Source organism: Triticum dicoccoides, chromosome 7A, assembly GCF_002162155.2.
Source record: "Triticum dicoccoides isolate Atlit2015 ecotype Zavitan chromosome 7A, WEW_v2.0, whole genome shotgun sequence".
Classification (NCBI taxonomy): Eukaryota; Viridiplantae; Streptophyta; class Magnoliopsida; order Poales; family Poaceae; genus Triticum; species Triticum dicoccoides.
Genome location: NC_041392.1, coordinates 710864041 through 710876754, shown reverse-complemented (window position 1 = coordinate 710876754; position 12714 = coordinate 710864041). Strand labels below are relative to the sequence as shown.

Sequence of the window (12714 nt, the reverse complement as noted above, 5' to 3'; positions counted from 1 at the left end):
GAAATGAGGAAATGCCCCAACACTGTATAAAGTCTTGTTCTGGTCATTTATCTCTTCAGTCAAGAAAGAAAGATAGAAGAATACATAATGAAGAGAACTAGAAAAAAGACTGAATAATGAGGAAGAAAAGTAGACTGAAGAGTGAGGGACAAAATTAAATAATGAAAGACATCAATTCTAAAACTGACATGAAAAATATACAGAACTGATGAAATAGACTTGGGTGACGAGCAGACACGGAAAAGGTTGATGAATATACATACTGAAGAAGAAAAGTAGACTGAAGAGTGAGGGACAAAATTAAATAATGAAAGACATCAATTCTAAAACTGACATGAAAAATATACAGAACTGATGAAATAGACTTGGGTGACGAACAGACACGGAAAAGGTTGATGAATATATATACAAAGAGAAGAGGGAAATAGATAGTGTGAATGAAAATGACACAGCTAGAAGTTAATATGCCTAAGCACATGAAACGATAAATAACTCACCTGCAGCTTTGAAGATTTTAATTGCATAAGACAATATGCCAAGATTTTGAAGTACTTTTTTTTCACAAATATGCTAGAGTGTGTATCTTTTCATTGGTAGGAAGAGAGGGTACAAAAGAGATTGGGGGTGCAAACTCAATGTCTTGTGCGGAAGAGGCAAGACAGAGTTGCAGATCATTCGTGATGGGTTGCTCAGTCCGAGTGCAAGATTAGGACCCTATGCTAGTAACATGTTGAGCCGTGCACGCCTGCCCTAGCCCAAGATCTAGCCTCATCCTGATAGCTAGACACGAAAAGCCGTGAGATGGAGGGATTCTCGCCATAAAAAATGCACCGATTGCGCTGCCTCCAGATGGACCAAGCCATGAGAAGAGCCAACGTGGCTAGGCCCTTGCGGTGGTCATTGGGTGATCCGAGGATGGCCGACGTGGACCACACAGATGGCCACTGGGCGAGCCAAGTGAACATCTTGACACGAAGAGGTGCCCAGCTTCTCCACGTGAGGCGCCAGTGGGGGGCTGAAGTAGATCCGACGAATAGAATACGATAGCAGGACCAGGCGGAGTACTTGGCGTCGGTGGTCCAACGCAAGACTAGGCAGTCTGGAGAACTGGAGAGGGAGATGGGCCTGAGTAACCTTCAGAGTTGCACATACTCAGTCATAGCCCTGGCGTCAAGGCGCCATGGAGGTCGGCCACTCAGCTGCGACCATGAAGATCTTCCAACACCCCGCGCTTATGCCAACGACGAGGCACGAGTGGAAGGAGGGATGGAGCCAACTCAGAGATGGCCTTGCCATTGATCCAAGGATCTGTCCAAAAGCGGCAGGTACGTCAGTCGCCGACGGACCAGGATGTGGATGCAAGAAGATGGAGGAGGCGTTTAGGTTGCTGGGGAGGTGAAGATGCGCCCAAGGTCTGGTGGGGTCCCTGCTTTGCAACCACAGCCAATGAACACGGAGCGAGATCCCCTGGCGGTGAAGGTCCGGGATGCCGAGGCCACCCAGCTCAAGGTGTCGGCAGGCACGTTGCCAATGGATGGGACCGTGGCCACCGTGGGTCTCCTTCGGCCGTGGCAGAGGAACTCATGAATAGTACTGTTCACCTGCTTGAGCACTGGCGGGCAAAGAGCAATGACCACGATGATGTGGGACTGGATCACACATAGCACGTGGCGAACCAGAGCAAGGCGCTCGCCATGGGAGAGAAGCGTCGCGTGCCGGGTGGAAAGCTTCTTGACAAGATTTTTGACGATAGGCTGGAGCGACGTCGCGAAGGGTTTCCTCACTGAGAGTGGGATACTGAGGTAGGTGATGGGGAAGCAGACGACGACACAGGCGAGCTCGTAGTTGATTGTGGCTAGCGGGGGGTCATTGCACCAGATGGGCGTGGCCGAGCACTTAGCGAAGTTAGTGCAAAGCTCGGGCGCCTCGTCGAAGGCACGTAACAGCTCGCGGATGACCCACAGATCTTGGGTTGAAGGATGACAGAAGACAACGACGTCGTCAGCATAGAGGGATATGCTCGAGGGGGCATGGCGAGCGGTGAGGCGCTGAAGCAGTCCGCGACTATGAGCATGTAGGAGGAGCGAGTTCAGAGCATCGATGGCCATCATGAAGAGCATGGGGGAGATGGGGTCTCCCTGGCGCAATCTGCAAGCAAGGGCGATCGGAGGTCTAGGAGATCCGTTGATGAGGACACGAGTGCTGGAGGTGGAGAAAAGAATGATGATCCAGCCAATCCAACGTCTCCTGAAGCCCAGGTGGTGTACACCTATGAGGAATGGCAGGAGACCGTGTCGAAGGCGTGCATGATGTCGAGCTTGAGGAAAACTCTGGGGACCCGGAGATTGTGCAACTGGCGGGTTGTCTGCTTGACTAGCATGAAGTTGTCGTGCACGCACCGGCCCGCTATGAATGTGCTCTGGTTGGTGTACACGAACTGACCAAGACGCGGAACGATAAAACCTTGGCAATGAGCTTGGCGATGAGGTGAATCAAGCTTATTCGCCGGTAGTCCGAGAGGGTGGAGGCATATTGCTTCTTCGGAAGGAGCGTGATGAGGGCCTCGTTGAGGCATTGCATGCTGCACCCATTGAGCGAGTAGAACTTGTCGAGCACGGCACATATGTTAGCTTTGATAGTATCCCAGCACGCCACAAGGAACTCCGAGGTGAACGCATCGAGGCCCGGGGCCTTGCCGCGAGGGAGCGCCTTCACAGCCTGCCAAATCTCGTCCTCCATGAATTGGTGCTCAAGATCAGAGAGATCAAAGGAGCGGTCCTCAATCTGGTCGAGGTCGATGGAGAACTGGCAAGGGCTGGAGGTGCCAATGAGCGAGGAGAAGTGGTGGAACGCCACTTCGGCCATGCCCGGCTCGTCGTAGACCGTGGTGTTCTCGTGCCGTAGGGAGAAGATGCGGTTTTTCTTTTGCCTATGAGCCACATGGTTCTTGAAAAATGCGGTGTTGGTATCACCCTCCTTGAGCCAGGGCCAGCACAAGACGCGCGGGTATCCTTCAAGTCTTCAAGGAACAGGATCTTCTCGTCATCCTCCTGCGGTCCGTACACGCCGGTGATCCACCAGGGGTGCGCGCCGGAGGTGGAGGAGACAAGGGTCGTGATGTGGTGCTGGCCAACGTACGGACTAGAGATGGAGACCTGTTGCAGTTCCAGGCAAGGAGAAATGGAGAATGCCACCGCAGGTGCCAATGGCCGGGAGAAAGAAAAAATCCACAAAGCAAGGACCAAGCGTCTCGATGACATGGGGCAACGAGAAGGAATCCAACTTAGTTTCCTGGGGGCAGACAATGTTCGGGGAAACAGCTGAGATTACATTGTGAACAACAGTGCGCTTAGCCCTACCATTAAGGCCACAGACGTTCCAGAAGGACAGTTCCTAACCGCCCATGTAGCATAATTATTGTCTGTACAATGTAGTAAGTCTACAGAATTGACCGAAAAGGACGAAACTGGATATAGAAATTACTATTAGTGGAGTTCTATACTTGACCGTGCACCGATTGTAAAACAGCCAGCTGTTGTTTAGGAAAACTGTTATTTTAAGCTTATGCATGCCTCTGTCTCGCTATTGATCCAACGTGCTTTGCGCAAGTTATGGCGTTAAATACATAAAAGTTGAGTGTTTACGGTTACAAAATTTCAAATCCAGGTGAGATCAATATTACCAATGGGACACAAATGTTGTTCTGCTTCTGCCTGTAATAATACTGTGTATATACAGTATAGCCCCCACTATAATCTGTTCTAGCTAGCTTGTTTTCTACATCACCTGACTAACTCCTGCCTTGTGTTGCACAGAGTCGATGGACGAGAGTCATTGTCAGATGAACACCCTCGTCGTCAGAACTCAAAGTGGTTGTGATCTCGGTCGCCTGGCCGTCGCCTCGCCTACAAGAAAACGATTTTAATCTACAGTTGGCTGGTTGGCTCATGCGTATGTAGACTATGTTGTTGTTCCTCTCATGTTGTAGTTGTCTGGACCCGGGATTCAGTCAGTGTAACATTGATCGACCGTGCGGCTGTTCCCTGCCGAAATTAAGGGCGTGACCCTGGAATTTAAATAGCAGTTTGTGATACAGTTTGTTTGTAAGATGAGGGTGCAAAACATGGTACAGTTTTCAGAAGCTTGTTTTGGCTATGACAGTGAGAAGATTGTTAACAGTTGTGTGATTAACGCCTACCTGGTTATATTGGCCGGCCTTATCCCCGTTCTGCCGTTGCCAATGGTATGCAGGATTATTATACATCAGGGAATGGTGTTGACATGACCCGTATGTGGGGCACCAAGAAAGCGTAAGTTAACTAACGTGCGTTATTAGATATGCACCAAGTAGGAATTAAAGGAAGATTTAGCATGTGAGGTCGATGGATGGATTGATTGATACCATTCCTCGCGTTTGTGGTTTTGCCACTGCCGCGGACCGCTGATTGTTTTATTTGCAGTAGTAGATTATCTGTCAAGTAGTAGTAGGCTTTGTTGATGGTGTGACCAAGGAATCGATCCTTATCCCAGCCGATAGATATATAGATAGATGATGGGCAACTGAACTGGGCATGACAAACTTCAGTGTACTACAAACAACAATTTGCGAAAACAGTTGCTAGCAGATGATGCTATGAGAAAACAAAATGGCATTCATTTTAATGGAAGGTTGCACGCACAAGCAGCCTGATCTTACATCAGCCTTGACACAACCCTTTGCCAGCCTTTCTTGAAGCATCATCTAAAACAGCCTTAAACTAAAGAAAAAGATGAAATCTGAATGGTGCTATATGAACACGCGGATGTAATTTAGAACTCCTCTGAAAATACAATATTTTCTTGTTTAAATTATCAAGGAATAACAAGTATAAACTTAGTGACTTACATGAAACAAAAATATGTAGAAAGGCGAAGATAAAGTATGCAAAGCCAAAATATTTAACTTTTAGTGCTTCTGGACAGAAAGAAGTCTTTTCTGATTCCCCCAGCCTCTCCCTGTGGGGCAGGGTCTGTCGATCCCCATCATCAAGTGTGGATGACAAAATACCTTGGTTAACAAGAAAAAAAGATAAGAACTGAATAAAGATAATAAAAACACATCCAGGGCTGATGAAGAATGAAAAGAAAAATTAATGACGACTGAAGAATTCCTAAAATGAAAAGTAACTGAACGACTGAACATGCATACTCAATCTCGGCCACGAGAAAATGCTACACCCTCTGTTCCTAAAAAAATATAAGACGTTTTGGCAGTTCAATTTGAACTGCCAAAATGTCTTACATTAGTGAACAGAGGTAGTAGTTGATAAGTACTTCCTCTGTCCTAAAATAAGTGTCTCAATCTTAATACAATTTTGTACTAGGGTTAGTACAAAGTTAAGACACTTATTTTGGGACGGAGGGAGTACTATATAAAGTTTGTCGCAGCTGTGCAATTTTGCAGACCGAGGAATAAAGTCTGATGAATGAAAGACTAACGGGGCAAAAATACTTGAGGAACGTGCTGCATGGTGCGTTATGGCTGACCACAACGTTAACATGTACACTACTCACAACAGACCAATGATGTTTTGAAGTGATTTGATAGAGATGCAAAGAGGGATTGGCTCTTGATATCTTTGTTAGAGCTATCGTAGCCGTAGCAGACTGGGCATGGCATGTGTCAAGAAAAAAATTAAGTAATAAAAATGGACATGTATAGTCAATGTCATCTACTACTCTTTGCCTTGATATTCTATAACTGATGGTCTGAGCACCGATAGATAAGTTAACTGATAGACTGGATCCTATGGTCAAAAGATGAGCAAGCATAGTTAGGTACTTAATAGGAAAGACCTGAAAGATAGATACATAGAAAGAATGTCAGAGAAACACAATAAAAATACCATCAATGAAAGACTGAAAGACCTTTTTCCTAGGAAAAATAAATACAAAATAAGCAGTATATATAATGAAATTGAAGAATAAAATGCTATAGGACTGAACATTGCACAAAAACTAACTTTAGAAAACCTTTAGGGTGTAGCTTCAATGGAGTTAGGACTGAGCAATGCATACTAAATGTACACCGAACATGCAAAAAAATGATGACCGAATAAACAAGAAGAATGTGGCGCTGCAAAAGTACACTAAAGAATGTGTAAACCTTATAGAACAGAGCAGAAACAATGAAGGATGGAACAACGTACCGAATAAACCATAACCTGATAGTTAGTTAGGTCATAGGAAAACTGAAGTAGAAAGGAATGAAAACCTGAACATGGCAGAGAACTGACTATGACTAAACATTCCCTGAAGTAAGGTTGTAATTGGTTAGTTTTACTCAAACTGAAAAAAAAAATGTAGCTCACAAACTGAAGAATGAACAAACTTATTAGAGCCTAATATCGAACTGACTGAATGAAAGATTGAACACACACCCCTTATCTCTGAGTGATAACCAGAATAGCTAAGATTAAAGAAATACTGGGAATGGCATAGGAAAAAGAAGTACTGGAGAAGAAAAAGAGATTGAAGATTGAGGGCCAAAATATAATAATGAAAGACAAGAAATGGAAAAAGGTACCTAGACTCGGTAATAGGAAAATACCCAACACTGAATAAAGTCTTATTCTGGTCATTTATTTTTTCAGTCAAGAAAGAGAGATAGAAGAATAGATAATGAAGAAAAGTTAAAAAAAAGACTGAATGATGAGAAAAACAATAAAGGATGAACTAAACCGAAGAATTACAACTGAACACGCAGCCCTTATCTCTTAATGATAACAAGCATAGCTAGGACCAAAAATTACTGAGAATGACATAGGGAAAAGACGTACTGAAGAAGAAAGTAGACTGAAGACATCAAATGAGAAACTGATGACAAGATAATTAAAAATTAGAAGACATAAAAAAGGTGACTGAAGATACAGAGTAAACATTGAAGAGAGAGCGAAAACTAAAGGAAGAGAGACTAGAGACTGAGGACAGAGATTAGTGACCGAACAACACTGAGGGACCGAAAAAGGAGAGAAGTTAATATCACTTCTAAACTGACATGAAAAATATGTATATACAGAAGGATGATATAGACTTGGTCAACAAACAGACATAGAAAAGAATGATGAATACATACAAAGAGAAGACAGTGAAATAAATAATGTGAATGAGAACGACATGCGTAGAAGTGTAGAACTTAATATGCCTAAACAATAAAGAACACTTGAAACGAAAAATAACTCGCCGCAACAGCTCACTGCAGCTCTGAAGATTTTACTTGCATAGAGCAGTATACCAAGATTTTGAAGTATTAGAATGCCAGTTCCTAACTACATGCCCATATGTAGCATAATTATTGTTTACAAAATGTAGTAATTCTCGTACAGTATTGACCAAAAAGATGAAAGTGGATACAGAAATTACTATTGGTGGAGTTCTATACTTCTTTGGATTTAGCTTTTGAAAATTGACAGTGGTCTTTTTGTCTGCTGATGCTACTGCTCTGCACAACATCAATCAAAAGTTCACTAGTAAAGTTGATGATGTTACTTCAAGAAGAATGACCTACAGATCGGTCCAATGTTACACAAAAATATACCAGCCTGATAAATAGTCCAGAACGATTTCCATCTCAATAAGGGGAAAACGAGTGCACGTTCTTCCATTTATATAGTTTACTACTGTCTAAATGTCAGTCTCGAATCCCCTCAAAACATGCGGAGAAGCCTCAAAATCATCCATCAAGTTCATCTTTACCGGGAGACAGACATGTCATATACAGATTTCAGAGTGCTATTTCACATGCTGAACTTGAGCATATATGCACCAGCTATCTTGGAGGTTCTGGTATGAAGGATAGACCATAAATCAACGATGTAAAAGGCAAGGTTCCCAAAAAGAATGGATGCCAGAGATTGTATCAGAATGGTTGTCAGAAATTAACTGAAAACTCTCATGAAACCCCCGAAAACCGGGTCAGTTTTTTTGGGGGGAAACCTGACAACCCACCGCACAGAAACCCCGCAAACAAAAACAGAAGATGCAAGAAAGCTTGCTCTGAGATGCGTGCCACCAAATCCAACGTACAAATTTTTGATTGTGCACCGATTGAAAAGTGTTGTTATTTAGGAGAACTGTTATGGTAAGCTTATACATGCCTCTACCTGGCTATTGATCCAACGTGCATTGCGCAAGTTATGGCGCTAAACACATAAAAGTTGAGTGTTCACTGTTACAAAATTTCAAATTCAGTTGTGATCAATATTACCAATGGGGCACAAATGCTGTATATACAGTATAGCCCCCACTGTAATCTGTCCCAGCTTAACTTGTTTTTTAAACTACTGAATGTGTATAATCTGAGCTGGAAGTTCTTTTGCATCGCCTGACTAACTCCTGCCTTGTGTTGCACAGAGTCGATGGATCAGAGTCATTGTCAGATGGACACCCTCGTGGTCAGAACTCGAAGGGGTTGCGACCTTGGCTGCATGGACTTTGGCATGTGCGGATGTGGCCGCCTTGCCTACAAGCAGGCGATTTTAATCTACAGTTAGCTGCCTCATGTGCATGTAGACTATGTTGTTGTTCTTCCTCTCATGTTGTAGTTGTATGGATCCAGGATTCAGTTGGTGTAACACGGATCGTGTGGGTGTGGCTGTTCCCGGCTGAAATTAAGAACGTGACGCTGGAATTTAAACAGTTTGTGATACGGTGTTTGTAAGATGCTACAGTTTTGAGAAGTTTGTTTTGGTTATGACAGTGAGAGGATTGTTGACACTCGTGTGACAGGGCTCCGCAAGGGCCTACCTGATTAGCGGGCCTTATCCGTGTTGTGTCTTTGCCAGTGGTAGGTATGCAGGAGGATTATTATACATCAGTGCATGGAGCCGTTGGTGAGGAACGGAAAAAGCCTAAGTTAACTAATCTGCGCGATTAGATATGCAGCAAGTAGGAATTAAAGAAAGATTTAGCATGTGAGGTCGATGGATGGATTGATTGATTGATACCATTCCTCTCGCTTGTGGTTTTGCCGTGGACCGCTCGTTGATTTTTATTGTCTTTGTATGTACTAGTAGATTATCTGTCAAGCAGTAGTAGGCTTTGTTGATGGAAAGGGATCGATCCTTATCCCAGCCGGCAGATAGATAGATAGATCATGGGCAACTGGGCATACCACTACTACTCTACTAGCACTCGCGAGCCTCTGAAAAACAAGGCATCGCTGAGCTTAGCTTTTTGAAAAATTGCTCAGGCTTTGCAAGAGCATGGAGTGATTGATTAAATGGGCATTGCACTATCAGTGGTGGACTGATCAGATGAGCACAGGCTAGCTGGAAAATGGAGGAACGTCTGGTGCGTGTTGTCGCGTCTGCAGGTGCAGGGCAGGCTGCGTTGAGAGCAGGAGCAGGGAAGGGAAACCAACCCAACGGCGCTTTCAGTTGCACGGAGGTAGCAAGGATATTTTTCTGCTCTCGCGACGCGCACGTTTTGACCGAGCCGAGTCGCCGTCGTCGTCGCGGGAATGGAAAGCAGACAGACGTGGATCGTCGTCTCGATCATTTCCTTTGCTTCCCCGCGTCCCCGTCGGCGTGCGCGTCTCTCGCCGTCGCCCTGTCACTGTCCTTATCCGTCCTTCTACCTTCCCCCTATTTAGTCCCCGCCTTCCTTCCTTCTCCATCCATCCAGCCATTGCCAATCCCCACCTCCAGTTCCTCACTCACACAGGACAACTCTTCTCCCCACAACTCCACCTCCTACCAGCTCAGAGCACACTGTCAACGCAGGCAGCCTCCATGGACGCCGTGGAGTCCTCGTCACTGTACTCGCCGCCCTCGCTGCGCCACAAGCTGCGCACCACCGTGTGTGGCTGCTTCGGCTCGCCGTCGTCACCGGGCAGCAGCGGGGAGAGGCCGCACACCGGCGGCGGCAGGAGCAGGTGGAGGAGGCGCGTGGCGGGCGCGGGGGAGTTCAGGTATGACCCGCTCAGCTACGCGCTCAACTTTGACGACGGCAGCAGCGACGACGGCGACGCCGACGCGGAGGACGCCGCCTTCCGGCACCGGAACTTCAGCTCGCGCCTGCCGCCCTCGCCGGTGCCGGCCTCCCGAGCCGTCGCACTAGTAGCCTCTGTCCCTCTGAGCGAGACTGAATCACTACATCCGTAAAAGCAGTTTATTTATACGGCCGGGGAAACGTACGTACCGAGGAGTAGCAGTAGCATCATGTAGTTATTATACATGTAAGAATCAATCAGTTCATTTTTAATGTTCCATCCATTCTCAATGCAAGGCAACAGATTTCTCAACAACAAAAAAAATGCAAATCAACAGATACATGTATGCGGTACTGCTAAAAATCAGTCGACTGAGTCTCAGTCGACTCGTAGATCATTAGATCTATTACTGCTTTTAGATGCGTGCAAACTGCTTTTAATTGTAAATTGACCCGTGTAGATGGATGGACTAGTGGGCTGCTTTCGTGTCTTGTTTTTCTTGTCATTTTTGGGTGGGCTAGGCAGGAGGGTGGCGGGCCTTGAACAGTGTCTTTTTTTTTGCCTGCAAAGTTTACAAAGTCTAAGAGTGAAAAAGAAAAGAATTCATACACTGCAGTAGCATCTTTTGTGAGTTTTTCTCCTTTTTCTTTTTCCTAGGAACCGTGTGCGTATGGGTGGTTGTTGTTGATAGAAAATATCCCTAAATGTATAGTTTTTTATGTAGTTTTTCTAGTGCAGCATCCATTTTTTAGAACCAGAATTTCCTTTTTTCAGATGTGTGTACACGCACGCATTTTTGTATAGAACAAGCATCCATGTCTCCTTTTCTAGGTTTTTTAGCTTTGGCTTTGTGTTAGTATGCCAGTCTAAAAGAAGTATAGATGGAAATATCTAATCCAAAAAAATCTATTTTATGTGAATTTGTTATTCTTAGTCGACAAAGAATTATCCAAGTCTTAGTCGATTCGGTAGCAATGGGACCTCTATTGTAAGTGTTGCCCCAGAATGCAACTCCGTGTCTTCAAAGTGACCAAGAATTGGTAATTTTTTTTGTTTGTTTTATTTTTTCTCTCATATCCAATAAGTTTGCTTCCAATTTTTTTTGGTGATGGGCTGTTTTAGGGTGTGTCTGGCCTGCTCCTTCGTTCTTCTTTATTTTATGCGTGGGCAGGGATGTATGATAGTTTGGCCTTTTCTAGATTTATTTATGTGTTTTTTATTTTATTTTCTTGCCTCTTATTTATCTTTTCATAAGTGAATTTTAACAAAAAAATATCGGCGTTCTCGTGACATTGATTTTTTTTTTGCATTTGTATTTTCACCATTTTTCTTGTTTCATTTTTATTTTATTTTATTCATTTATTTACTTTATAAAAAATCCATGTTTCTTATTTATTTATTTATATTTTGTCTTCTTAGTGCATTTAAAATCCTTTTCTTGTATGCTCACTATTAGGCGCAATTGTAAGTGTCGTCATTGAATGTAATTTATTAGTCTTTTGTCGAGAGAAGGGCAATTGCATGTCTGTCCCTAAGCATCCAACTGCAAGTGTCGTCCCCTATTGCAATTGCACGCCCACACACCCTACTGCAACTAACATTTTATTTTCTAAGTGCGGTGGGAGAGGCAGGGGGAGTTGCATGTGCGATACCAGGCTTGCAACTTCAACCGTCGCCTTCGAATGCAACTGCATGTCCCCCTTCCGACTGCAACTGGCCTTGTGTTTTTTGTCAGAGAGGGGGGGGGCCTGCATATCCAAAAGTAGTCTTGCAATTACAAGTATCACCCTCGGTTGGAACTGCATGCCTGCACACCCGACTGCAATTGCATGCCCACAAACTCCATGGCAACCGACATTTTTTTGATTTGTTAGTGGGTGGCGAGAGAGTGGGAAGTTGCATGTCCGATACTAGGCTTGCAACTCCAAGTCTCGGCCTCGACTGGAACTGCATGTACCCTATCAACTGCAACTGGCCTTGTGTTTTTGATGGAGAGGGGATGAATTGCATGTCCCACAATACGCTTGCAACTACAATTGCATGTACGATAGTAGTATTGCAACCGCAAGTGTCGTCTTCCACTGCAATTGCATGCCTATACACCCGGCTGCAACTAATTTTTTTTCTTTGCAATTGCATGCCTACACACCCGGCTGCAACTGAACTTTTTTGGTAAGTGAGCGGCACGAGATGGGGAAGTTGTGTGTCTGATGATAGGCTTGCAACTACAAGTGTTGCCCTTGTCTGCAACTGCATGCCTACACACTCGACTGCTACTGGCCTTTTTTGGTTTTGTAAGGGAGCAACATGGACGGGGAGTTGCATATATATCCAATACTAGGCTTGCAACTGCAATTGTCGCCCTCGACTGCAACCATATGCCTACACACCCAATGCAACTGACATTTTTTGTTTTGTAAGTGGGTGCCGGGAGAGGTGGTCGTTGCATGTCTGACACTAGGCTTTGCAAATGCAAGTGTCGCCACCTAATGCAAGTACATGTCCACACACCGCTACTACAATTAACCTTTGTCTTGTAAGAGTGGCGGGAGAGGTGGGTGGGGTGGAGTTGCATGTCGAATACTAGCCATGCAACTGTAAGTGTCGCCCCCGAATGCAACTGTGTGTCTCCCTCCCAACTGCAACTGGTCTTATGTTTTTGTTAAAGGGCGGCAGGAGAGGGGGTGGGGGAACTTGCATGTCCAGTACTAGACACGCAACTGCAACAGTCACCCCCACCCCCC

At 44.8% G+C, this 12714-nt stretch overlaps 1 protein-coding gene across 1 annotated transcript; it reads left to right on the top strand.

Moving 5' to 3' along the window:
* The first annotated feature begins 9673 nt into the window (after window positions 1–9673).
* LOC119332600 lies at window positions 9674–10247 on the top strand. The gene has a single exon (XM_037605769.1). It carries the CDS (start codon window positions 9771–9773, stop codon window positions 10140–10142), a length of 372 nt encoding a protein of 123 aa, XP_037461666.1. The 5' UTR covers window positions 9674–9770; the 3' UTR covers window positions 10143–10247.
* The last annotated feature ends 2467 nt before the right edge of the window (window positions 10248–12714 follow it).

Bases quoted from the DNA above. Each gene is read 5' to 3' on its own strand.
- LOC119332600 (XM_037605769.1), top strand. From the start codon at position 9,771: ATGGACGCCGTGGAGTCCTCGTCACTGTACTCGCCGCCCTCGCTGCGC.